This window comes from Physeter macrocephalus, chromosome 8, assembly GCF_002837175.3.
Source record: "Physeter macrocephalus isolate SW-GA chromosome 8, ASM283717v5, whole genome shotgun sequence".
NCBI lineage: Eukaryota > Metazoa > Chordata > Mammalia > Artiodactyla > Physeteridae > Physeter > Physeter macrocephalus.
The window spans coordinates 143392-170344 of NC_041221.1; the positions used below are offsets into that span (position 1 = coordinate 143392).

The following is a 26953-nucleotide window of genomic DNA, read 5'->3' on the forward strand; positions in this document are numbered from 1 at the left end:
AAATGAAGACCTTGAGGACTCTTAAGTCCAAAGGGATGATACTGATATAGAAGTTACCTCTGAGGATGAGTGGCAGTGTGCTGAGTGCAAGAAATTTAACTCTCCAAGCAAGAGGTACTGTTTTCATTGCTGGGCCTTGAGGAAGGATTGGTATTCAGATTGTTCTAAGTTAACCCATTCTCTCTCCACGTCTGATATCACTGCCATACCTGAAAAGCAAGAAAATGAAGGAATTGATGTTCCTGACTGCGGAAGAACCGTATCAGCTCCAGTTGTTAGACCTAAAGATATAGATGTAAAGGAAGAAAACTCCAAACTTTTTGGTCCCTGCAACTCAGTGGAATTCTTGGATTTGGCTCACAGTTCTGAAAGCCAAGAGACCATATCACGCATGGGAGAACAATCAGATAACCTTCTGGAAATGTAAAGGAAGAAAACTCCAAACTTTTTGGTCCCTGCAACTCAGTGGAATTCTTGGATTTGGCTCACAGTTCTGAAAGCCAAGAGACCATATCAAGCATGGGAGAACAATCAGATAACCTTCTGGAACAGAGAACAGGTACAGAAAACATGGAGGGTTGCCAGAATCTCTTGAAGCCATGTAGTCTATGTGAGAAAAGACCACGAGATGGGAACATAATTCATGGGAGGACAGGCCATCTTGTCACTTGTTTTCATTGTGCCAGAAGATTAAAGAAGGCTGGGGCTTCATGTCCTATCTGCAAAACAAAACAAAACAAACAAACAAACAAAAACTGGAGCTTCAGGGGAATCTAAAAAATGTAGTTTTTGAGGGTTGCAGCCTCAGTAATCCAGGAAGACTTACTATAAGGAAGATGGAAAGGATACAGGGAGTGAGGTGATACAGTGTCCCACTCATCCTAGAAAGGGAGCAGGAAGGATGTGACTGTCAGAGGAAAGTCAGGAGTGACCAGAGAACGCCAAGTGTACAGGTTGTGGACACAAGGAGTTGGAGGGAATCCCGGAGGAACCACCAGGGTGGCTGATTCCGTCAATATCAGAGCAGTAGGCAGGCGATTTCTAACTCCCCTCTAACTCCCTCGGTTGAGTAGATAACAGACACAGACTGGAGTATTGGGTATGAGTGTTGGGCCAGAGGCCATGCTTAAGAGAAACAGGGAGCTCAAACTTCCTTAAGGGAAGTTACTGGTATGCCCTGCCTGGCGGCACAACACCTCATCTTCTCAAAATCCCTGGAGGCTAACTGTGGTATGCATACTGCTTTCATACGTGGGCTAACAGAACCTCAACTACACAGATGAGCATGCAACTGAAAATTAAACACCTGAGGTAAACAAACACCATGAAAGAGAAACATACAACATAATGAAAAAAGGAAACTTCACTAAATTCGAATTTATACAGCAAACAAATGGAAACTTCAAAAAAAAGTAAATCTCAAAGGGATGAGAATAGATATTGCCTCCATGAAACAAAAGATTATTATTTTTGAAAACCCTATACTAGGAAGAAAAAGGCTTACCAAATAAAAATCTCACTAGAGAAGGCAAAAAGCAGAATATGTTCAACTATAGAGAGGACACGTTAGCTGGAAGCCTAAATTTCCCTCAAAATGGCAGAGATGGTGTAGGGAGTGCTGTAGTATGTCACCCAGATTCCCCCTTAGGGACCAAGGTACTCCACCACCTTTGGCTGCTGACAGCTCACAGCCAAGTCTCTCTCCAGGAATTGCCCTTAGGAAAGAGAACTGCCTGCCCAAGGTTATATGTCCTTTCCCCAAAGGCACATAAGTCCCCTTGCTTGAAATTGGGACAATCTGAAGGGTCATCCCAGCTCCAGAGCTCCATGTAAGGTCAGCTGAGGCCTTGGTTGCAACTGCATCATGGCTCAACTTCTCCCTTTTCCCTACCTTGCCTCTCTCCCCCTCACAGATATTGTTTCTTAGAGAACTTTGGCAATAAACTTCCTGTACACACACCTCAGAGTCCATTTCAGGTAGCCCAATCTAAGACAGATTGAAAGAATAAAAATAAAAAAACCTGAAGACATCTAGGTGTATCTCCATCTATATGACTGGATTTCCAGGAGACAAGAACAGAGAATGAAGGAGAGGGAAAATCAAAGAAAACATAGAAATACACTTCCCAGAACTGATGGAAGAAAGACTGATCACATTGAAAGAGTCCACCAAGTATTTAACAAAATGAAAAGTATATATACACATATAGTATTAGTTGGTGTTCTCCAGAGAAACAGAACCAGGATGTGTATATATAGGAAGAGTTCTATTTCAAGGCATTGTCTTGCACAATTACAGAGGCTGACAAGTCCCAAGATATGCAAGGTGGTCCAGCAAGCTGGAGACCCCAGAAGAACTGATGTGGTAGTGCAGGTTCAAAGGTTATCTGGTGCGGAATTCCCTCTTGCTCTGGGGAGGTCAGTCTTTTACTCTATTCAGACCTTCAACTGATTGGGTGTCAGCCCACCCACATTGGGGAGAGCAATCTGCTTTAATACAAGTGAACTGATTTAAATATTAATCTCATCTGAAAACACCCTCACAGAAACATCCAGAATAAAGTTTGACCAAGTTTCTGGGCACCACGTCTCAACCAAGCTGACACATAAAATTAACCATCACACATATAGATATACTTATGGATATGCATCTCCTACCTTGAGTCTTTCAGAAAACCAAAAATATACATTTCCAGGGCCAAAATTAAATTTTCCATAAAGGAATAAGACTCAGATTGGCACTACATCTCATCAGCAACACTGGATGTTAGAAAGACACTGGAGAAATATTTTCAAAATTCTAAGGGAAAATGATTCTCAACCTAGAATTCTTTATACACACAAACTACTTCTTAGGTTGAAGAGTAAAATAAAGATATTTGGGATATTACCATCAGTAATAATTAATAAAGGGTGTATTCCAGCTAAATATGAGTCTTAAGAAAAAACATGGGATACTATAAATATGTGGATCAGAGAGCCAGTAGTCATTAAATTCAAATCACTGTCAGCTGTTTTTAAAAAGAACAAAAGCATCATCTAAATTCTCAGGTGATCTCAACATGGGAAATGGGGTTGGGAGACATTAGGAGAAACAAGTGAAAGCATGCTAAAATGTTTATCTTTATTAAGAGAGGATATGATGCTGATCAGTGGGAATACCGTGAGAACATAATGTCTGTACGTATGTGTGTGTTTCAAAGTTTAAGAGTGAAAAAATTACAGTGAAAAAAGGACAAAGGCATAGTAAGAAAATGGAAACAAAAAGAAAGCAGTGTCGTGTTCTTAATCTTAAGCAAGGTTGAATTCACAACAAAAAGCAGTAAGCAAGACAAAGACATTTTATAGTAAACAAAATCCTCAAATAAGATGTATTGATCGTAAATATCAATGACCCAACTGGTATATCATGAAAATTCAGAAACTACCAAAAAATATATAAGTAGACAGAAGCATGCTAATAACGAAAGACTTTTGATTGCATCGATTATAAACAATTAAATCACTTCATTCAGGCCATAGAAAATCAAGTAGATATAAAATAAGATTCTAGAAGATCTAATGACCTAACTAATAAGGTAGATCCAATTAATATAGTGAAGTCTATACTTTAAAACCAGAAAATAAAGAGCAGAGAGTGGGAAAGACATTACTAAGCACAATGCAAGAATCAGAAACTTTAAAAGTAGATTTAATAAATATTTTTAAATATCTGCATAGCAAAAAATACTGAAAAACAAAATCAAAATGCAATAACAAACATATGAAAAACTTTCATGTAGTAGACAGCTCATGTTTTTTGCCCAGCTTCTATATCAGTACCACAATTTTGCTTTGGTGGATCATTCTGGCTCTCTGGTTGTGGTGGGCCCACCCCCTCCGGGTCCCAAGAGAGGCGGGGGGAGATAATGTCATCTACCTGGTCACAGGATCAAGTCAATCATTAGCACATGACCTATTCGGAGCCAATAAAAAAGAGCGAATGACAAGGACTTCTGTACAAGCAACTGGAAAAAATGACTCTTCCACTGAATTTGGTGGCATGAAGCTGTAAAGATGCAGCCATCTTGGTACCAAAAGGAGGATTAGCCTGAGAAGGAAGCTGAAGAGGCAAAACTAAGGAATGAACCCCAGAGCCATATATTGGTGCCTAAATAGATTAGATAGAAATAATCAGTATTCTCAATGTCTTTAAATATATGTGGGGCAGGGTGGTGGGCATGCAGAGGATAAACAATTAGAAGAGAATTTGAGGCTGAACTTTGATATGTAGAAAACTATGCAAGTGAAAAAGTACTTATCACTAGGTGTCGTGGGTTGAATCATATTCCCCCAAAAGACATGTTGAGGTCCTAAACCATCCACCGACCCCCACCTCTGTGTATATGCCCTTATTTGCAAATAGAATCTTTCCAAATGTAATCAAGTTAAAATGAGGTCATACTAGAATATGTAGGGCCCTAAATCTAATGACTGGTGTCCTAATAAGGAAAGATCTGGAGATACAAAGACATACAGGAAAGAAGGCCATGTGAAGACTAAAGCAGAGATGGGCGCTACACTGCCACAAGCCAAGGAACGTCAAGGATTGCTGGTAACCCCCAGAAGTTAAGAGAGGCAAGGAAGGATTCTTACCTAGAGGCTTCATGGAGAGCATGGCCTATCCAACACCTTGATTTTGAGTTTCTCACTTCCAGAACTACAGGAGAATAAATTTCTGTTCTTTTAAACCCCTTAGTTTGTAGTAATTTGTTATGACAGGCCTAGGAAACTAATATACTGGATAATTATTAACTTTAAGGAAAAGCAAAAAGTTGTACAAGAAAGCAAATGTAACTAGTATATTACATATCTGTTTTGAGTAGCATTTATATTAAAAAAATGTAAAAAAATCATGATATAATCATATTGAGAACATGGGGAGAGAAGGGGTGGCAATTACATTTGTTTATTTGAGGCAGAAGAATTAAATTCTTGCCCTCTGTCATGAGAACTTTACCTCCTACTATGGGAACTCAACAGATAACACTAAAGTTGAGAAATCAAGTAATATCATTATAAGCTTGGTATACAGAAAGATGGAAATAAATGGCCAAAGAAACTGCCAGAAGTTGAAAATGGCCACCCCTGGGATATGAGACATGAGAAGTTGGGTGCTGTGGTGCTAGAGTGGATTGTTTTTTCATAATAAATCATGTAGAATTATTTGGCCTATGTATGTTATCAACCTTGGTAAAAATAAAAACAAAACCAAAAAGGAAAAATATGCAAAAATGAACAGACAATTCACAAAGGAAGAAACTCAAATGATGAAAATATGAACACATGCCTAACCTCAGTTAGCAATTAGAACAATTTAATTTAAAATAAACAAAAAATAAATCTAACAATATTAAATATTAAAATCTGCCACAAAGAGGTGGCAGAAATATAAATAAGTACAATTAGCTTGGGGAGAAATGTGGAAATTTGAAAATGTCAAGTAAATTTTAAAATGTGTACACATTACAACCCTGCTGATGCACTCTGGGTTGAATCCCAGGAAATTTCTGTAAAAGACCAGGAAAAGCCATGTTTAAGAAAGTTGATTACAGTGTGTCGTTCATAACAGTGAAAACCTGGAAAAAACCAAATGTTTACCAATTGATATTTCTCCATGCCAGGTAGCAATTGTTTTATAATTTCAAAAAAAACTATGTGGCAATTAAGAAGAGTAAACTAACTTTATATACCAAAACACAAATCTCAGATAATGTTGAGTGAAAAGGAAATTTGAAGAACAATACGTCCAACCTATCACCAGTTACACAAATATGAAAACACATAAACCAGATGTTGTCTATGAATGTATGAATAAAAGCATGAAAACATGGGTTAGACGGATCCTAAATCCATGAAAGAAGTTATTTTGGATTGAGGATTACAAAATGGAACTGAAGGTGAGTAGAGAAAGAACATCCACTTCACTTGTAATATTTTAGTTCTTATATTTTAAAACTATTTTAAGGAAACATGAGAAAATACTACCAATTGTCAATTCTGGGTGGTGGATAGTCAAGGTTTTTAAAAATGTTACCCAAGTACTTTGTATTTTTATTTCTCAAATTTAAATATTTTAATGAGAAAGAAATTTCAAAAACTGACTCAAAAAGAATGCAAATACCTGAATAGTCTAATAACCTATAGCAGACTCCCCCAAACACCAGAGAACCACCCGCTAAAAGCACCAAGCCCAATCAGTTTTATGGGTAGTTCTACAAAATGCTCCAGAAACGATGTCCTAAGGAAACATAACCCTGATACAAAACAAAGCTAGATCATTAGCATTTCAAACTCAAGTGTATTCAATAAAAGAAAAATGCATCGTTTTGCTTGAGTGAGGTTTATAAAAAGAGAGCATTCATGATTCAACATAAGAAAGGCAATTTTTGTACTATATTGCACTACTAAAAGATGAAATAAGGAAAACAAACCTTCATCGGCAGGCGGACGCGCAACCACTGCGCCACCAGGGAAGCCCAACAAATCTTAATCTTAAGGCGCAACGTTGAAAGTTCAATGGATGTAAAACGGAAAAAAAAGGTTAAATGTAGTAACCCTGGGCTTCCCTGGTGGCGCAGTGGTTGAGAATCTGCCTGCCAATGCAGCGGACACGGGTTCGACCCCTGGTCTGGGAAGATCCCACATGCCGCGGAGCAACTAGGCCCGTAAGCCACAATTACTGAGCCTGCGCGTCTGGAGCCTGTGCTCCTCAACAAGAGAGGCCGCGATAGTGAGAGGCCCGCGCACCACGATGAAGAGTGGCCCCCGCGTGCCACAACTAGAGAAAGCCCACGCACAGAAACGAAGACCCAACACAGCCATAAATAAATAAATTAAAAAAAAAAATGTAGTAACCCTTACATTATGTATTTTTTCAAATCTTTGCCAACTAGGAATAGAAGGAAACTTCTAAGTGTAGAATAGAGAGAGAAAACATTCCCCTTAATCAAAAACAATAGAGGCTGCCTCTGTCCGGTGCTAGTCCATAAAATAAAACAAATTTTAATACCCTAAAGAAGAAAGCAAATGTTAGTAGTTGCAGATTATATAACCGTCTAATTAGACATTCCAGGTGCATCTGCTGACAACCTGTAAGCGAGGCGACTCTCCGCCCCCCGGTGCCCCGCCCCACTGCTGGGCCTGAGCCCTTGCACGCACGCATGCGCATTGCGCATAAGCGTGGGCCGGAGGAGCGAAAGATGGCGGCGCCTTGCTTTCCTACGCCATTGTACAGGCATGTGGGCCGTGGCTCCTTCAGCGACGTGTACGAGCCCGCGGAGGACACATTCCTGCTGCTGGACGCGCTCGAGGCGGCGGCAGCCGAACTCACGGGGTGCGAGGAGGGCGAGGGTCCCCGCGGGAGAGGGCGAGGGAGTCCTGGAGAGGCGGCGGCGGCGGACGATCAAGGCAAGGACTGTCGCCGCCGTCCCCGAGAGGAGGCGGTGTCGGTCCACTTGGCGACAGTTGACACCAGAACACCGTAACTGAGGATTTTTCCGTGGATACACGTAGTCAGTGTAGCGGGGATCTGTCCACAGTTGCCGAAGTGGTGTTTTGGTTTCAGGGGCTCCATGCTTCCTCACCACGCCGGGATGTATCTTTTCATATCAGCTGTTAACTGAAGACCCTAAGCCCCTGAGAGTAGCGATATTATAACACGTTTAAAAGCAAAACATTCAGAAAACGCTGCGTCTTAATATTACAACTTTTAGTAAATATCAGTGTCGCATGGCATTAATTTACTCAGTACATAAAAGCATCCTCTAGCAATGGAAGGACACAAAAAGGAAATGAGGTTGTAAAATATTGGAGTAGAGGAGTGTATTTAAACCCACTGAATAGCATACTCAGCTATCTAGCAACAGCCATTAGCCCCATGTGACTACGGAGCACTTGAGATGTGACTAGTACCGAATTTTTCATTTAACTTTAAAAAATTTAAAGTTACATGCAGCTAGCTGCCTATAGAATATACCCTAGCTCCTAATAAGTATTGATTTGTTGAAATGCTCATATAAGTTTTAAATTAATAATACAAAAAGAGTGAATACTTACATTGTCATTTTTTAAATGAAGGAAATTTGGATAATTAGATTTATGTAAAGATCAAGAGTTGAAATGGGTTTTCTCAGGATGAAACAGAGTTGTCAGGCTTCAAAGATCCATATTGTGTTTATTTATCCCTCTTGGTCAGATTTTTCCATGTGTAAAATGCCTCAACTATTATTAAACTAGTTTTTCATTGTGAACGATGGAACTTTTGGATTTACTGGAATATAGAATGGAACAGTACTGTTTTATAACTTGTCTTTTATTATCAAGATATCACAGAAAGATTTACAGGCACAAAGTGCCTTGCAAAGTGTGTTGTAAAAGGAACTGATATTGTTTTAAAGTCTTGGGTATTTCTGGTCTTGGAGTTTTAATTATTTATGAGGCCACAATAGTTATTTTCAAGTAGAAGCAGCCTGTAAGATTCAACAGACCTTCCTACAGCACAGTAAAGGCTTGTCAGATGTGTAGAAATGGTTCCAAAAGTGAGAAACCCCTGGAGTTTGTTGTTTTTGAATAGTTGTTTGGAAAGTTGGGTACTAGAGAGGCCTCTAAATCCCATCAAACCTATTTCTGTAATGGGGATAATTCGTGCCTTTGATGTATATATATGATTATAGGGAAGAACAACTATAGTAGAATCAAGAATTTATTATATTCAATAGCATTCTAAGGAGTTTTATTAATATTCTAAGATCAGGTACTCAGATATTTTCCCAATTCAGTGTAGAGCTGTACAAATATGGAATTTCTTTGCTGCTCTAAATCTATTAGTAGAATGGGGGAACTTTTCTTTCCCTGGGATATGCTGATGGACTTATGAATTATTTCAAAGTGACAGAGAAAATGTTTTTCATAAATAAATATTGTAATAATATCCTATCACTTTAGGAAATACCAAACTAGAAGCTCCTTGTGGGAAGGGCTGATGTCTTCCATATTAATATTTGCAACCCTAAATTAACATTCCATGGTTTATGTAATGTTTTATAGAAATTAATTGAAAGCTACCTGTTATATTACTATTTTGCAGACTTAAAATAAATTACATACCCCAAAACAGTTTTGAACTATGCAGTATTAAGCACAAACTGGTTGTCGGAAATCAGTTTATTTATAAATTTCTTTTATATTTCCATATATTTGTAGGTGAGGGATGATGCTGGAGAAATAGACATAAAAGTAGCATGAGTTATTTTCCGAGATGTGTATTTTAATACCACTACTAATACTTGTTTTATTTTGTTTTTTTAGAGTGGAAATATGCCTTGAAGTAGGGTCAGGGTCTGGAGTGGTATCTGCATTCCTAGCCTCTATGATAGGTCCTCAAGCTTTGTACATGTAAGTATACAAATTCTTCCACATCTTGGTCTAAGAGATTCACTATGGATATAACTGCTTGAATGAAATCATTTCTGTAAGTAAATAATATGTATCTGATAGTGTCTATTTAAGCGTAGTAAGTACTCAGATGCAAGTTATGCTTCCCTAAAAGTTATAACTGCATGTTCAAAACCATTCCATCATACTGCATAATTATATAAGAAGCATAATAATTTTAGGTCATCTCTAAATTTGAATCTTTTTTTAAAAAATTTATTTATTTATTTTTGGCTGCGTTGGGTCTTCGTTGCTGCGCATGGGCTTTCTCTAGTTGCGGCGAGCGGGGGCTAATCTTCATCGCGGTGCGCGGGCTTCTCATTGCAGTGGCTTCTCTTGTTGCAGAGCACAGGCTCTAGGCGTGCGGGCTTCAGTAGTTGTGGCATGCAGGCTCAGTAGTTGTGTCGCACGGGCTTAGTTGCTACGCGGCATGTGGGATCTTCCCGGACCAGGGCTTGAACCCGTGTCCCCTGCATTGGCAGGTGGATTCTTAACCACTGCACCCAGGCTACTGGGACCCAGTCCCTCTCTCTCTTTCTCCCCTTCCCAGACCTTTGCCCCAGCTGTGCTGGCCAAGTCGTGGGTCTTTCTTCCATCCCTTCATTGCATGGTACAGTTCACTTTGGCCCTTTTCCATCCATTCCCACCTCATTGCTAACCACACAGTACATTCCAGCCCCGCCCCTCAGAGGCCTTCAGAAGGCCTACATTGGTTCCCTCATCCGCATCCTTGTCCTGCCCTCTTCCCTCACCAGCTGGTTTAGAAGGATTTAGAATTCCCTTTGTCTTTTTTTAGTACATTGTACACACCAAAGTGTCAAGCCAGCCGTTAATAACAACCACCACATTCTGAGCTGCCTCCTCACCATTGTGCAGGGCAGTTTGCCTCCCTCCTGCTTCCCCACCTTCCTCCCCACCTCCTTAACTTTGTACTAGGCGGGCCTGGACCTGCACCAGCTCAGCATCTTCTCAATTTTTTTCATATTATTTGTTATTTTAATTTTCTATTAAATTATTGGAATAAAAAATGAATCTTTTTTTAGATAAATAAGTTGATTATCAGAAAAAATTGGAAGTTAATAAAATTTCTCTTTAGAAGGTTTGAGAATATAGAAAATATTAAGAAGAAAATAAAAATCACCTTGGTGGTGCAGTGTTTAAGACTCCACGCTCCCAATGCAGGGAGCCTGTGTTCGATCCCTGGTCAGGGAACTAGATCCCACCTGCATGCCGCAACTAAGAGTTTGCATGCCACAACTAAGGAACCCACCTGCTGCAACTAAGGAGCCGACGTGCCACAACTAAGACCAGGCGCAACCAAATAAATAATTTTTTTTTAATCACCTATAAATTTTACCACACATGGTCCAACTGTGTTTCCTCTATTTTTTTTTTCATTTCCTATGTTTTTCATTTAATATTGTATGATGAGCATTTTCCTTTTAAATTTCATTTTTGGTAGCTACATAGTATTCTTCTACTGGATTCATAATTTAATAAACTCCTTCAGATATGTGTGCATGTAAGTGTATTCTACTCTTGGACATTATATCAATATAACAATCTTTTTCGTCAATATTACAAATCTGAGTTCTTTTTTTTATTCACCATTATTAAAGCATTCCAATTTTTTTATAGATCTACTTTATGTAAAAGGAGTATAACATTCCTTGAATTTCTGTCCGTAGACACAGGATGTAGTTGGTTTTTTTTCTGTTTATAGGTGCACTGATGTCAACCCTGAGGCAGCAGCATGTACCCTGGAGACAGCACGCTGTAACAAAGTCCACATTCAACCAATAATTACAGATTTGGTAAGCTGTTAGTTGTTGTCCAGTACTGTAATAATTAATTTTCTTTTCAAGTAAGTTAAGGTCAAGGTGATTTAGGTCAAAGAAACTTGAGTCATTAATTAACTTTTAACCCGCTGAACAAAGTAAATTCTTGACTGATATAATCCATCTTTTCCATAATTCAAAGGAACTTTCTCTTGGCCTGTATAGATCAGGTATCTCTCAGTCAGAAGAATGCTCAAACTGGCTTTAGTAAAAAGAGTGAACAGTTTAAGGAACTCAAATGATGTTACAGGCATCTTTTTCTTAGCTCTAAACTTCTCTCTAGTGGCTGTATTCCTCAGCAGTCGTTCCCTTCATGGTAACAAGATGCTTGCATGTATGTATCTTGTTTCTCAGCAACTTCACAGGGAAAGAAACACTTTCTATTCATTTACTCTAGCAGAAGCCCCAGAATGAGTACCATTTATATCAGCTTTAGTCATATGCCGGTCCCTCAAGGGGGATTGGAATATGCACATGACTGGCTTGAGCCTGAGTCATAGTCGCACTCCGGCAGCTCAGTTGGGATAATCCAAGCCACTTGGATTGAGAATGAGAGGAGGTAGAGTTTCCCCAATGAAAGTCAAGGACATGTAATCAGGTGAAATCGGAATGGGTCCTGGGCAGGTAAAAACAACCAGTGACAACTGCAGAACCACCATTTTAAGTTACACATCGTACTTTGTTCAGTTCCAGTTTTTAAAACATTTTACATTGTATTAGTAAGATTTAGATGATTCTGAACTTTTTTTCAGTTATAAATGTGAATGCCTTTTTATAAGCAAAAATCATAATAGTGTATACCAGGTGGGCATAAGAAATGTAAAATGCTTTCCATGCTTCTTGACCTGTATTATTCTTGTACTGATAAGGGTATTGAGCTTTGCTCTTTTATAAACTCACAAATGATTTTGCAGCTTAGAAGGAATTAAGCCAAAGATCTAAGAAATTCTATACATATCACTAGAAGTTGTTACTGCCATTAAAAATTAGACTATCAAGAAAGGTACTCAATCAGTGTGGTGATTTTACTCTTTAAATTTTTATTTTATTTATTTTTTAATTAATTTATTAATTTTTGGCTGCGTTGGGTCTTTGTTGCTGCGAACGGGCTTTCTCTAGTTGCGGCGAGAGGGGGCTACTCTTCGTTGCGGTGCACAGGCTTCTCATTGCAGTGGCTTCTCTTGTTGCAGAGCATGGGCTGTAGGCGTGCAAGCTTCAGTAGTTGCAGCACACGGGCCCTAGAGCGCGTGGGTTTCAGTAGTTGTGGCTTAAGGGCTTAGTTGCTCTGCGGCATGTGGGATCCTCCTGGACCCAGGGATCAAACCCATTTCCCCTGCATTGGCAGGCGGATTCTTAACCACTGTGCCACCAGGGAAGTCCCTAAATTTTTAAAGTTGTTTCTTTAATGTGTCCATAATTAATATTATATATTTTTTTGATAGAACAATAAAACTTTAGAGATACAAGAAATTCAGAATATCTATTTTTGTTAACAGAGGTAAGGGACACTTTTGAAAGTCACATAACTAATAAGGTGATAAATCCAGAATTTAAGCCCACATCTTCTGAATCAAAGTCGAGAGGTCTCACAGCTGTTTTATAACATGACTGGTGGTAGTCAGTTCTAAAGCTGTCAGAATCCATTCTTTCAGTAATGAAAGCTGACCATGATGCGGAGTGTTGACTTGTGGCAGAGAAGGTAGGAAGAGATAGGTATGAGCATAGGTATTGTGATCAGTTTACAAAACTCTTTACATTTGCTTGTATTCAGAACACTGGACGTAGAGTGTCACAGCTATCATATAAAAGAAAATCATTGTTTTGGATAACTGAGTTTGTTCACAAAGTAGTACTTTCATTGTATTTCTTTTTTAGTTTTAGAAGAAAATCTTTTTAAAATATGTCTTATGCATTTCCTTACATTCTTAAAACAAAATGAACATAATTTTACCTTTTAGTGATTCAGGGTCATTAATATGAATATCAGTTATTTTTCTGTACTATACGTGATAATGACTAAGGTTTATTCAGGTGTTTCTGCCTTTACATTAAGTAGCTGTAGCCTGCAGTGATTTTGAGTTTTTATTTTCTCTCCTCTGTCTGTCTTTTCACTTTTTTTATGTTGTCATCTTTCACTGCTACCCATTGATAGCACTTTCCTGTCTCTTTTCATGTGCTTTGTGCTAGAATACGAAACAATTAATTCAGTTAGACTTGTATTTAAACTCAGAGTTAAGGGATTCTGAATAAGTGTTTCTCACACAAAGTACCTTTTGCTGTATGGATTTAAAACTTGCTGTCAGAGGCCTTTTTTGCTTACTTCTTAGTTCTTGGGTTTATTCTAGTGCTGTGAGACTATTCAAAAGGTAGATATGGATGAGTTAGGGTTGCCTGTAATTAGACTTTATATCCAGTCCACAGTGACTTCTCATTTAAATCCATTTTCTTTTTAACTCCGTAATTTTCTTTTTTTTTTTTTTTTTTTTGCGGTACGCGGGCCTCTCACTGTTGTGGCCTCTCCCGTTGCGGCGCACAGGCTCCGGATGCGCAGGCTCAGCGGCCATGGCTCACGGGCCCAGCCACTCCGCGGCATGTGGGATCTTCCCGGACTGGGGCACGAACCCTTGTCCCCTGCATCGGCAGGCGGACTGTCAACCACTGCGCCACCAGGGAAGCCCCGTAATTTTCTATTTTTTTTAGTATCAATTTGTTCCTTTATTTGAAGTCCAGTACTGAAATGATTATTAGTATATAGTACCTCAGGGCCATCATAAATAATTACACAGCAAATTCTTTTCTAATTTCCTTACTCAGCATTTCTGGAAAATTACATTTTTGAATTCTTTTTACACTTGGGAAACTTAATTTCTTTATGGAATTGAAAACAAAGCTTTTGGTTATTTCAAATGTACTTCCTCACCAATGTTATTACTAGAAAGAACAGCAGATTAACTAGTCGCCTTTCTGCTTGCAAAAGATGTACCTGAATTATGTTCCGCAAAATAGTTATCTGTTCTCTTTTTAAATGAGTAGAGGAAGAATTTACCTTTGAAGAATAACAGGGTTGGAATTCATGAGTGAGAGTCAGTGTGAAGTAATAATTGAAGGAAATGGCTTTAGGGGTGAGAACTCATCCAGATACAGCATTTTTACTTTACTGTGCCTGTGAAGGTATAGGATGACATCATCAGACATAATTTTTTAAATACTTAGTTATTCAGTCAGAGGGATGGTTTAAATGGCATTTTGCCCTAAATATACTTTCTTTAAAAAGACATTTTTCTTATTCTATAGAAAGTTGTATCAGTTCAAATATTTATAAAATGCCAAACAACTGATGTTTTCAGGTCTCTTCCCACTATTTTTAGTCCTTTGTTTCTTTGATATCTAATTGTTTTAGCCAATACATATACAAGTAATTAAAGAAGTAGAAAGAAAAATAAAATTCTGTCTTCTGATATTTTTGTCATTGATATATGTTTTCTGTCATCTTGTAAAATATTTCCCTTGGTTATAGAAAATAAATGTTTAAGTTAGCAGCTATAACTTTAAAGTTGTGCACAAATCTATGTAGAATATATGAGAGTTTGCCTCCGTCTTATTTTATCTTGTAAAAGTGAGCCCAGAATGTAAACATGTGAGCTGTTGAAGAGCAGAGTGTTCATTCTGATAAGTAGTTTATTTTCCTTATTTTTAGGTAAATGCATATAATCTTTATCTGAATGAAAGTGTAAAGATGTTTATCTCCATTTCTGTCTTAAATTTGGCTCTCTAACACATTTTTTCTAAAAAACTTGAGAGAGTATATTTAAAGATTGATTAGATGGATATCTATCTATCTATCCATCTACTTATTTACTATTTCTGGGTCCAGCTTAAAATTCTGACTATTTTGAACATTTTTTAGGTCAAAGGCTTGCTACCAAGATTGAAGGAAAAAGTTGATCTTCTGGTGTTTAATCCTCCCTATGTAGTGACTCCACCTGAAGAGGTAAGACCTACAACAAAATTTAATTACTAATATTTTCAGCTTTTTTCTATCTAAAAGTCAAACATACTTCATCATATGACATTAGTCAGCCGCTAATAACACAGACTGCTCTCATTTTACTCGTAATTGTCAATTATTGGATACTATTGGTAGACATAGGAAGGAACCTGAAACTAATGGAAATACAAACTGTGGTCCATATCTATTCTTTAAAATCCCATCCAAATCAAGCCATGGTGTTTAAATTCATGTATCTGTGTGTGCCTTTATCATGAATAACAAATTTGCAAAAAAAAATATTTTTAATCACCTTAAATTCACATAGGAATTATTTCTGAAAGCCTCAGCTTTCCTCCTTTCACAGGTGTCAGGGAGTGGGGGCGGGGGAAAGCAGTCCTCATCTCAGGTAGGAAAAAGCTATAACCCTGACACGCATCGCTGTAGCGTTTCCAGTGATGAAGAGACAAACCGCAGTAACCATTTCCCAGTTTAAAGAAAGGATGGTCAAAGCAGACAGAAGTTTAGTGATGGACTAGCTAGCTTTCCTCTGAATTATTGTACCTATTTTATTCTTTGATGATCACTCTCTGGCAAGGCTGATAAATATTACATTCACCTTTACCAAGATGGGAAGGGTCTATATTGCTGCTGTTACTACTGAGAAGTTGTTGCTCCCCTGACATATGAATTCATGTTCACTCATGTTCAGAAGGAAAGTCATTGTCATAAGGTGAGCAGTAGTTGAGGGAAATGGCAGCTTAATAAAACTTTTTTTAAAAAATAAATTTATTTATTTATTTATTGTTGGCTGCATTGGGTCTTTGTTGCTGCGCACGGGCTTTCTGTAGTTGCAGCGAGCGGGGGCTACTCTTCATTGCCGTGCACGGGCTTCTCATTGCAGTGGCTTCTCGTTGCAGAGCATGGGCTCAAGGCACGCAGACTTCGGTAGTTGTGGCATGTGGGCTCGGTAGTTGTGGCTAACAGGCTCTAGAGCGCAGGCTCAGTAGTTGAGGCGCACGGGCTTAGTTGCTCCTCTGCATGTGGGAACTCCCCGGACCAGGGATTGAACCCGTCTCCCCTGCATTGGCAGGAGGATTCTTAACCACTGCACCACCAGGGAAGTCCCTGCAGCTTAATAAAACTCTTTAGAAAAGCACTATGGAAATAAATATCAAGTGTGACAAAAATGTTTTAGTCCAATAATCTCAGTCTTTGAGATCTAATTTAGGAAAATGATTAACAATAGAATATAAATTATAATTTACAAAAATATGTTTAGTGCACCTTTATTTATGATGACAAGTAATATGAACCTATGTATGTAACAAAAGAGAGACAGTTAAGTAAATCATGGTTTATCAGGTCTACAGACTACTGGGAAGACTAGTGAATGAGGAAGAGATTCTGGGAACATGGTGAGATGAATGGGCTTCCTTTCTCCCACATTCCTACTCCTAAGCTGTGTGTGTAATTATGTAGGTAATTGAGTGTGGGCAATGACTTGGGCTTTGTCACAGTTCCAACAGAGAGAGCTAGTGTCATAATTTCCATTAGCTGAGCAATTAGCTGGAGAGCAGGGTTAAATACAGCACAACAAAGATTTTCTGGAGCCTGAAAACATGTTTTACTATGTAAAACATTAGGAAATGAATTTAAAGATAATGTAGTCTCTGTCAAGACCTGAATTAGTGGTATGGAAACCAAATGAAAATATTTCAGTGCATTGAGCATGAAGATAAAAAGAAGGAAACAATGAAGGTAAAAGTTAAGAGACTTAGAGGTTAGATCCAGGAGACGTACAAATAATAGGAGTTTGTACATATAAAAAGTTGTGGCTATACTTACTATTACATCCCTCAACGTGAGGTTAGGTACTGTTGGTTTGTACCTGTGACTTATAAAGGATCAGGAGCAGGCACAGCAAAGCCCAGGCAGTAGGCAGTCAGCAGGCCACCAAATGTGACTCCTTCCAGAGTTGAAAAGTTCCCCTCTGTGGCCTGTGAGAATGTGGTTGTTGCCAGGAGATCCTCCTGGAGGGCGGTCTCTAGTGCAAGCAGACAAGCCTGGCTGAGCATCCCTGGGGGGCATGTAAACAGGGTCCAGCACAGAGGGCTTCTAGTCCACACTGAAACAGAAATGACAAGGGACAGGCTTGGCAAAAGCTGTCATCACCATGCACTCTTTCCACAGGTAACTTTACCCTGTGAAACATCCAGAGAATGGGCTCCACCAAAATAAGGGAGTAAGCCAAGAAACAGGAAGATATGGGCCCCAGAAAAAGGGAGTTCTTGGAATGTTAGAAAAGGGAAGTCTCCAGGAGGAAAGTCATGATGAAAAAAGCAGAGGAACTCCTAGTATGATTAACTATGTGGGAAATTATATTGAGGAGCTTATGATAAATATGAGAATAATTTAAATTAGATACAAAAAAAATTAAGCAAATAGACAGGCTGAATGCCCATCAATAGCTAAATAAGAAATGATACTTTTCCACAGTAAAATATTATGCAGCCATTAAAAAGGAAATTGAACTATACCTGATCACATGGAAGAGATTTCCATATGGTACTGTTGAGAAAAGCAAGATACAGGTAAGAATGTAGATATAATCCTTTTTTTGTAAAACACGGACAAAAAAGAAAAACGTGTGTGTGTGTGTATGTAAGATGGGAGGGTAGCAGACAAGCAAAACAGGAAAAGGGAAAAGTACCGTTCTTTTTTTTTAAAGGAGGTATACAAACATATTTCTCTTAATTGTACATGTATATGGTTATAGGTATAAAGGAATTCTTTTTTACAGCCACGCCATGTGGCTTGCGGGATCTTAGTTCCCCAACCAGGGATCAAACCTATGCCCCCTGCAGCGGAAGTGTGGAGCCCTAACCACTGGACCACCAGGCAATTCCCAAGAAATTATTTTTAATGGGGAAATACATGCCATGATAAATGAATAAAAGCAGAATGTATAATTGTATGTAAATAATTTAAACTAAAATGTGGACAAAAACCATTAAAGGGATTAGGAAGAAAATAATTGTATTAGGGTTTAAATAGTTGAGTGATTTCATCAAGATATTCTTTTTTTTTTTAATGTTTTTATTGGAGTATAATTGCTTTACAATGGTGTGTTAGTTTCTGCTTTATAACAAAGTGAATCAGTTATACATATACATATATCCCCATATCTCTTCCCTCTTGTGTCTCCCTCCCTCCCTCCCACCCTCCCTATCCCACCCTTCTAGCTGGTCAGAGAGCACTGAGCTGATCTCCCTGTGCTATGCGACTGCCTCCCACTAGCTATCTGTTTTACATTTGGTAGTGTATATATGTCCATATATACACTACCACTCTCTCACTTTGTCCCCCTCCCCGTGTCCTCAAGTCCATTCTCGAGTAGGTCTGCATCTTTATTCCTGTCTTGCCCCTAGGATCTTCATGACCTTTTATTTTATTTTTTATTTTTTTAGATTCCATATATATGTGTTAGCATATGGTATTTGTTTTTCTCTTTCTGACTTACTTCACTCTGTATGACAGACTCTAGGTCCATCCACCTCACTACAAATAACTCAATTTCATTTTATGGCTGAGTAATATTCCATTGTATATATGTGCCACATCTTCTTTATCCATTCATCTCTCGATGTATTCTTAAGTTTTAGAAACAATATACAATGTTAAGGATCTAAAGTTTTTTTGTTTTTTTTGGTTTTTTTTTTTGTGGTACGCGGGCCTCTCACTGCTGTGCCCTCTCGCGTTGCAGAGCACAGGCTCCGGACGCACAGGCTCAGCGGCCATGGCTCACGGGCCCAGCCGCTCCGCGGCATGTGGGATCTTCCCGAACCGGGGCACGAACCTGCGTCCCCTGCATCGGCAGGCGGATTCTCAACCACTGCGCCACCAGGGAAGCCCTAAAGATTCTTAATACTATATAAACTCATGGGTTTTGTTTCTATACTATAATTAGATCATTATAGGAAAAAATGCTTCAATGTACTTTTATGTAATAAATGGGTTCCTAAAAAAGGGCTGTAGTACTCTCAGTAATCTAGAAGAGAGGCAGATACAGTGGGACATTTTGAAACTTTGTTTCTGCAAAGTAGATCTCTTATAATACAAGTTCTCCCTTTTAGTTTCTTCCTAATTGTTCTATATTAAGTATAAGAATTTAAACATTGTATTAATAGTATCAACTATTATTTTTTTTTTTTTTGGCGGTATGCGGGCCCCTCACTGTTGTGGCCTCTCCCATTGCGGGGCACAGGCTCCGGACGCGCAGGCTCAGCGGCCATGGCTCACGGGCCCAGCTGCTCCGCGGCATGTGGGATCTTCCCAGACCGGGGCACGAACCCGTATCCCCTGCGTTGGCAGGCGGACTCTCAACCACTGCGCCACCAGGGAAGCCCCGTATCAACTATTATTAAAGCACATTATTATGCACAGACCACTGTTCTCAAACTTTAAATATGCTTCCTCATTTATTCCTAAAGGACAAAAATAATTTTTTATCATTTTCCTAATTTTACAGATAAAACTATTGTTTTTCTAATTTTACAGGTAAGAGAGGAAACTAATTCATCAAGATTACAGACTTATCTGTATAAGATTTGGAGACATGAAGGGTTCTGTGAGGGAGTTTTCTCCTGTAGTGCCAGCTGCCATAATTAAATGTGAAATGGTGACAAATATTTAGGACCTTTAGCTTTATGTTGCTAATCACCCAAAGATCTATCCCAAGGGCAAAAAAAAAAAGATTACAGGCTTATGCAAGGTCACACATGCTAGGAAATGGTGGGGCTCAGATTCAGCTTTACTGCTGCCTCCTCAACAGCAGTAAAATAAAAAGTAAATGCCTGTTTGGTGAACGTTACTTGTCAAAAAGATTCAGTTTTTTTAATGTAACTTAAGTCAAAACAGAACAATCTTTCTAATTGGTCACAGGTAAGGAGTCACGGGATAGAGGCAGCTTGGGCTGGTGGCAGAAATGGTCGTGAGGTCATGGACAGATTGTTTCCACTGGCTCCAGAGCTCCTTTCACCAAGAGGATTGTTCTATTTAGTCACCATTAAAGAAAACAATCCAGGTAATACAGACCAGATTATCTTTAACCATTTACTTTGCTGAAATCAAGGCTAATTATGTCAAAGACGGTAGTAACCCAGAATGTTAATGAATGTAATCACTGACAACAGATAATACAGACGTAACATTCATGTTGAAAGAGGAGAGAGATTTTTTAGAGGTAGATTTTAAAGAGTATTGTCTTTTTTGGAGCGAGGGAGAGTTTTTTCCCTAATTTATCAACTAATATTCAAATACAGAATCTATAATTTCTTCTTAAAACACCTCACCCTCAATTCACCCTGTGAATTTTCTCTCTGTATTCTAGTCTTCATGTCTTTGACAGTTCTGCTGCGTACTCTTTAGTTCATCTGAAGTTTTATCATGAAAGGTATCTCCTGATATGATTTTTATATCTTGGTCTTCAGATCACTTGGTTAACTAAATCAACCATAATCTTTCTTCTCTTTTCTGTAGATCTCAGGTTTGATTATTATCTTATATGTTACATTCTCAGCCCCTCAAATTACATCATAATTAACTAGGGTTTTCGGTTCATTTGGTTTTGAGGCGGGGGGTGGTTTGTCTTTTGTAACTCCAGTTTCTTGGTTTCATCTTTTTAGTGTTACTTATTTGGAAAGGGAAGGTCTTGCTTTTTTCAGTACTCTTGAAAGAAATAAGCTACTTCATTTACTACCACTTTTCAATGTCAGTATATGATTTGCACACACCCTCGTTGGCATTTTTCATCCAAAACGGAGGATGATAGGGCAGAGATTAGCGCCAAGCAACTAAAAAATGAATCATTTACTGTAATAGCAAGTATAACTAACGTTTCTGTTGAGTCCAGAGTAGGTTACCACTGCAAAGCAGTTATCCAGTCTGATTAGAAATGTCAGCAACACCCTGAAAGTCCAAGGTGCTCTCATCTGTCTGCAGTCCAAGTTCACTTCAATAGAAATTACATGGTATATGCTATTTTCTTAGATAAATAGAATTTGTAAATAGTCTGTGTTTATCATCTTATTAAACTGTTTAGTGATAATATGTACTTCACCATATGATTTCATTGGATTTTACCTTTTGTTTTGATTTTGGTTTTAGAAGAAATTTTGAAAATAATGAAGACAAAAGGTCTACAGGGGTCCACTGCACTTTCCAGGCAAGCAGGCCAAGAAATCCTTTCAGTCCTCAAGTTCACCAAGTCCTAATCTACAGTGTGTGCTACTGAAAGCTGCATGCATTTGGCATATTTTGAAACAGAAGTCATTTCTTAGTTAACAAGTAAAGTCAGAAATTTGTCATATAGAAAAAGGCAGAAGAGTAAGGCATTTCCTTTTACCCAGGAATCAGGCCTACAGAAATATTTGCACAAATGCAAGTAAATATATATATAATATATATAATTTGAATTTTATATATTATATATATTATATGTGGAGAATATATAATAAAAAATTATATTTGTATATGAAGAGGATGTTCATTTCTGCATTACTTGTAATGGCAGAACAATGAAGTTAACCTAAATGTGCATCAGCAAAGGGACTGGTACAACAAATTACAGTATATTCCTGTTACTGAACATGAGTGACATATCCAGCCATTAAACACAAGTCGCTTCTTTATATACTGAACCAGAAGGGGTTCATGATGTACTATTGAGTAGTGAAAAAAATCAAGTTGCAAAATAGTACTAACCTATATGTATATTTTTGAAAAACTAACAAAGAAAGTTTGTGTGTATGTGTATATAAGAAATTCTCAAAATGTAAATAACGGGTGGGCATAGAGGAACTTTCATTCTTTTGTGTTGGCATTTGTACAATGATAGTGTATTCTGTAATTAAACACAATCTTTTATTTAAAATGTTTTAAGTTAACCTATTGTCTCCATCCTCTTTCTCTTATTTAGAATGGCTTCTGCCTCCATTCTTCTCCTTGGTCACATTTTTCCTACTTTTTATCCTCTATCATATATTTCTGTTTTCTTCTTGCATATATATTGCAGACTGCTTTCATTTTTTTCTTAGGTCTGGGAGAGTTATATGTAAATAAACCCAGCACTCAAATTAATCACATTTTTAAGAGCCCACATGTATCTTTCAAGAAATGTCAAATTACCTTTACTAAATTTAGGAACCTCTTCTCTTCTGTAACTTCTCCACCATTTAAAATATACAGTTGACCCTCGAACTACATGGGTTTGAACTGTACGGGTCCACTTAATACACAGATCTTTTTCAATAAAGACATACTACAGTAGTTCACAATCAGTGGTTCGTTGAATCCGTGAATGCCGTGGAGGGCTTACTGTAGAGTTATATGTGGATTTTTGACTGTGAGGGGGGTCAGCGCCCTAACCCCCGTGTTGTTCAAGGGTCAACTGTATTTATCAAAATCAATTAGCAAGACTGTGTAGGACCAGAGTGAGAGCAATCTATAATTTTTTAATTTGGCTACATTCAGAATCACCTGAGGAAGTTCAAGATTATACATTCCTAAACCCCACCATAAACCCATGGAATACTCTGCTGACCAGACCTAAAAACTGTATTTTTAAAAATGTACTTCTCAACATTCTTTAAGGCACCCTGTCAAATTTTAGAACTATTGCTTTAGATGGCATGCTCGTTTAATCCTTTGGACAATCCACAGAAAGAATAGAATTATCCACCTTCGATGTTCAGAAAGGTTAATTTGTTCAAAGAAACACAGTAGTAAAGAGTGAAAACAGTATGGCAACATTTCAAACAGAGATCTGACTCCAAAAGGTGTCTTTTTCTTTGCTTATGCTGCTTTCAGCAGCAAAAATGTCAAAATTAGTATTTACTTAAATCTGATATCTGTAAATAAATTTCCATTCCCAGAAACAGTGCCATCTGAATGAAGTCTTATAGTACATAACCTCTTGTATCCCAGGAGAAAAAAAAAAATTAACCTTAGAATTTTATTGTGGGCTCTCAGTCATAGTTTTGGGGAATGAGGTCCTGAATACTTTTTCAAATAATGTTTGAAATACTTTTAAATGAGTATAGAGGACTTCTATCAACATAGGAAACTAAACATAGAAATGCTACGTAAAACACCAAGGACTTCACATACATAGCTGTTGCAGACTGAATTGTGTCTCCCCCCCTACCCCAGCCCTGTCACCACCACCAAATGCATGTGTTGAAGCCCTAATCCCCTCTTAACCTCAGAATATGACTGTATTTAGAGCTAGGGCCTTAAGAGAGGTAGTTAAATAAAAAGGCCATTAGGGTGGGCCCTAATCCAATCTGGTGTTCTTTTTTTTTCTTACTGGGGTATAGTTATTTTACCATGTTGTGTTAGTTTCTACTGTACAGTGAAGTGGAGTTCCCTGTGCTATACAGCAGGTTCTCATTAGTTATCTGTTTTATACATATTAGTGTTATGTATGTCAATCCGAATTTCCCAATTCATCCCACCCCCCTTTCCCCCTTGGTGTCCATACGTTTGTTCTCTACGTCTGTGTCTCTATTTCTGCCTTGCAAACCGGTTCATCTGTACCATTTTTCTAGATTCCACATATATGTGTTAATATACGATATTTTTTTCTTTCTGGCTCACTTCACTCATATGACAGTCTCTACGTCCATCCACGTCTCTACAGATGACCCAATTTTGTTCCTTTTTATGGCTGAGTAATACTCCATTGTATGTACGTACCACATCATCTTTATCCATTCGTCTGTCGATGGACATTTAGGTTGCTTCCATGACCTGGCTATTGTAAATAGTGCTGCAGTGAACATTGGGGTGCATGTGTGACTGGTGTCCTTATAAGAAAAGGAGATTAAAAAACATCAGGAATGCTTGCACACAGAGGAAAGACCATGTGAGGACACAGAAGGTGGCCACCTTCAGGCCAAGGAAAGAGGTCTGAGGAGAAAACAACCTGCTGCTACCTTGATCTTGGACTTCTAGACTCCAGAACAGTGAGGAAATAAATGTCTGCTGTTTTAATAAGCCATTCATCCTGTGTTATTTTGTCATGGCAACCCTAGCAAGCTAATAGCCAAAGACAGGGAAATACCCACAGTCTACAAACAGTCAATTAGAGCGGAGGGAAAAAATTAACTCAGAATTGGTCACCCAAGGAATACAGATACTGGAATTGTTATATAGAATGTTTGAAATGTTTAGAGCTAACATAATCACAAAGGAGACACACAAGAAGATACTGTTAGGAAAGAAGAAATTCAAGGCAACTTTTAAAAATGAGAAATGGAATTCCTGAAATCAAAAGCCACTATGGGGGGGAAAAAAAAAAAAAAGCCACTATGGGGACTTCCCTGGTGGTGCAGTGGTTAAGAATCTGCCGGCCAATGCAGGGGACATGGGTTCAAGCCCTGGTCCGGGAAGATCCCACATGCCATGGAGCAACTAAGCCCACATGCTGCAACTACTGAAGCCTGCACGCCTAGAGCCTGTACTCCGCAACAAGAGAAGCCACCGCAATGAGAAGCCCATACACTGCAATGAAGAGTAACCCCTGCTTGCTGCAACTAGAGAAAGCCCGCACACAGCAACAAAGACACAATGCAGCCAAAAATAAATAAATAAATTTATTTTTTTTTAAAAAGCCACTATGGAGAGGGTAAAAAAGATAGCTAACGAGAATTAATGAACTGAAAGAAACTCACAAAATGTAGCTCTGAGAGACAAAAAGAGAAAAAAATGAAGAAAATAATGATTATGGAGGATAGAATGCAAAGGTCTAGCAAAACAAGAATCCCAAAAAGAATGTAAGAAAGAGACTGTTTGGAAAGGTAATGGCTAATGTTTTTCCTGAATTGACATTTTAAAAAGAAGATGAGGCCTCTCTCACCTTCTGAGACGGACCACACTCTGTCTTTGGAGTGTGTATCTCCCTGAATAAACCTTTCACTTTACTATGGCTCGCTGTTGAATTCTTTCCTGCAACAGTGTGAAGAAATCAGGAAAATATAGACCATAATCAGGGGAAAATCAATCAGTAGAAACAGACCCAACAATGATAGATTATAAACTACTAAACAAGGACTTTAAGATAGTTATTAAAAATATGAATAAGTACAAAGATATAAAGAAAAACTTGAATATAATGAGAAGTAAATATTTAAAAAGAACTAAGCAGAACTTCTAAAGATCAAAAATATGATATCTGAAGTAAAATTATCACTACAAGGGATTAGCAGAGGCAAAGATCAGTGAATGAGAAGACAGTGACAGCACAATCCAAATACAAAAAGGGAGATTTTAAACAAAAAACACTGAAAATATAGGAACAAAACCTCAGTGATCTGTGGGACAATATAAAGCAAGACAATATATACGCAGTCAAATTCCCAGAAAGAGAAGAGAAAGAGTAGGAGAACTGAAAAAAAATGTTTAAAGAGCTGATAGCCAAAATTTTTCAAAATGATAAAAGCTATAGGTCTTCCCTGGTGGCACAGTGGTTAAGAATCCCCCTGCCAATGCAGGGGACATGGGTTTGGGCCCAGGTTCAGGCCCTGGTCCGGGAAGATCCCATATGCTGTGGAGCAACTAACCCCATGTGCCACAACAACTGAGCCTGCACTCTAGAGCCTGTGAGCCTCAACTACTGAGCCCATGCGCCACAACTACTGAGCCCGTGCTCCGCAACAAGAGAAGCTACCGCAATGAGAAGCCCGCGCACCGCAATGAAGAGTAGCCCCCGCTTGCCGTAACTAGAGAAAGCCCATGTGCAGCAACGAAGACCCAACACAGCCAAGAATAAATAAATTAATTAATTAAAAAGAAGATGAATCCTGGAAGCAAAAAATGGATAAAGGAGAATCCACACCTAGACATATAGTAGTGATATGGCAAAACACGAAAGGCAAAGAGATCTTAGAAGGCAATCAAAGAGAAGGAAGGTACACATCACTATTAAGCAGATGTTGACAAACTGTGTTTGTAAATAAAATGTTAGGACACAGCCACTCCGGTTCATTTCTGCATTGCCTGTGGCTGCTTTGGACTTCAGTGGCAGGGTTGAGTAACTGCAACAGTTACCATTGAAACCATATGGCCCACAAACCACAAAATATTTACTCTTTGTTCCTTTAATATGTTTGCCAACCCCTGCTGTAAAGGAACTATAATTGAAACAACAACGGAGTTCTTGAACAGCTACAGTGGAAGCCAGAGCCAGTGGAGTAAGATCTTCAAAATGTTGAGAGTAGTGGTCCACCTATTGTGTTCCCAGCAAAACTCTTACAAGTGAGGTATTAAAAAGTAACATTTACAGGTAAAAATGAAGGCGTTTACCAATAAGAGATCTACAGTAAAGGAACTTCTAAAAACGTATTTCAGGAAAAAGGAAAAACATCCCAGGGGTCTCAAATGGAAAAAATAACTGACGGCAAATAAAATGCAAAAGATGTACATAAATGCAAACAAACATTATATAAAATACTACTAGTAATTGCAGTGTGATTTAATTGGTTTGAAAATGTAAATATTGAACACCTGCATATAAATTAGGCAGGGCATTTTGATTAGAGTGAAAGTGTTCTAAATTCTTTGCAATGTTCAGGAGGTAAAGATAGTACTTAAT

At 38.4% G+C, this 26953-nt stretch overlaps 1 protein-coding gene across 1 annotated transcript; it reads left to right on the forward strand.

The window, feature by feature from the left end:
- Nucleotides 1–7197: 7197 nt before the first annotated feature.
- Nucleotides 7198–24031, forward strand: N6AMT1 (N-6 adenine-specific DNA methyltransferase 1). The gene is made up of 6 exons (XM_007120946.3): nt 7198–7375; nt 9349–9435; nt 11198–11288; nt 15220–15303; nt 20245–20386; nt 21469–24031. The coding sequence occupies exons 1-6, from the start codon at nt 7203–7205 to the stop codon at nt 21573–21575; spliced, it is 684 nt and encodes a 227-aa protein (XP_007121008.2). The 5' UTR covers nt 7198–7202; the 3' UTR covers nt 21576–24031.
- Nucleotides 24032–26953: the final 2922 nt, after the last annotated feature.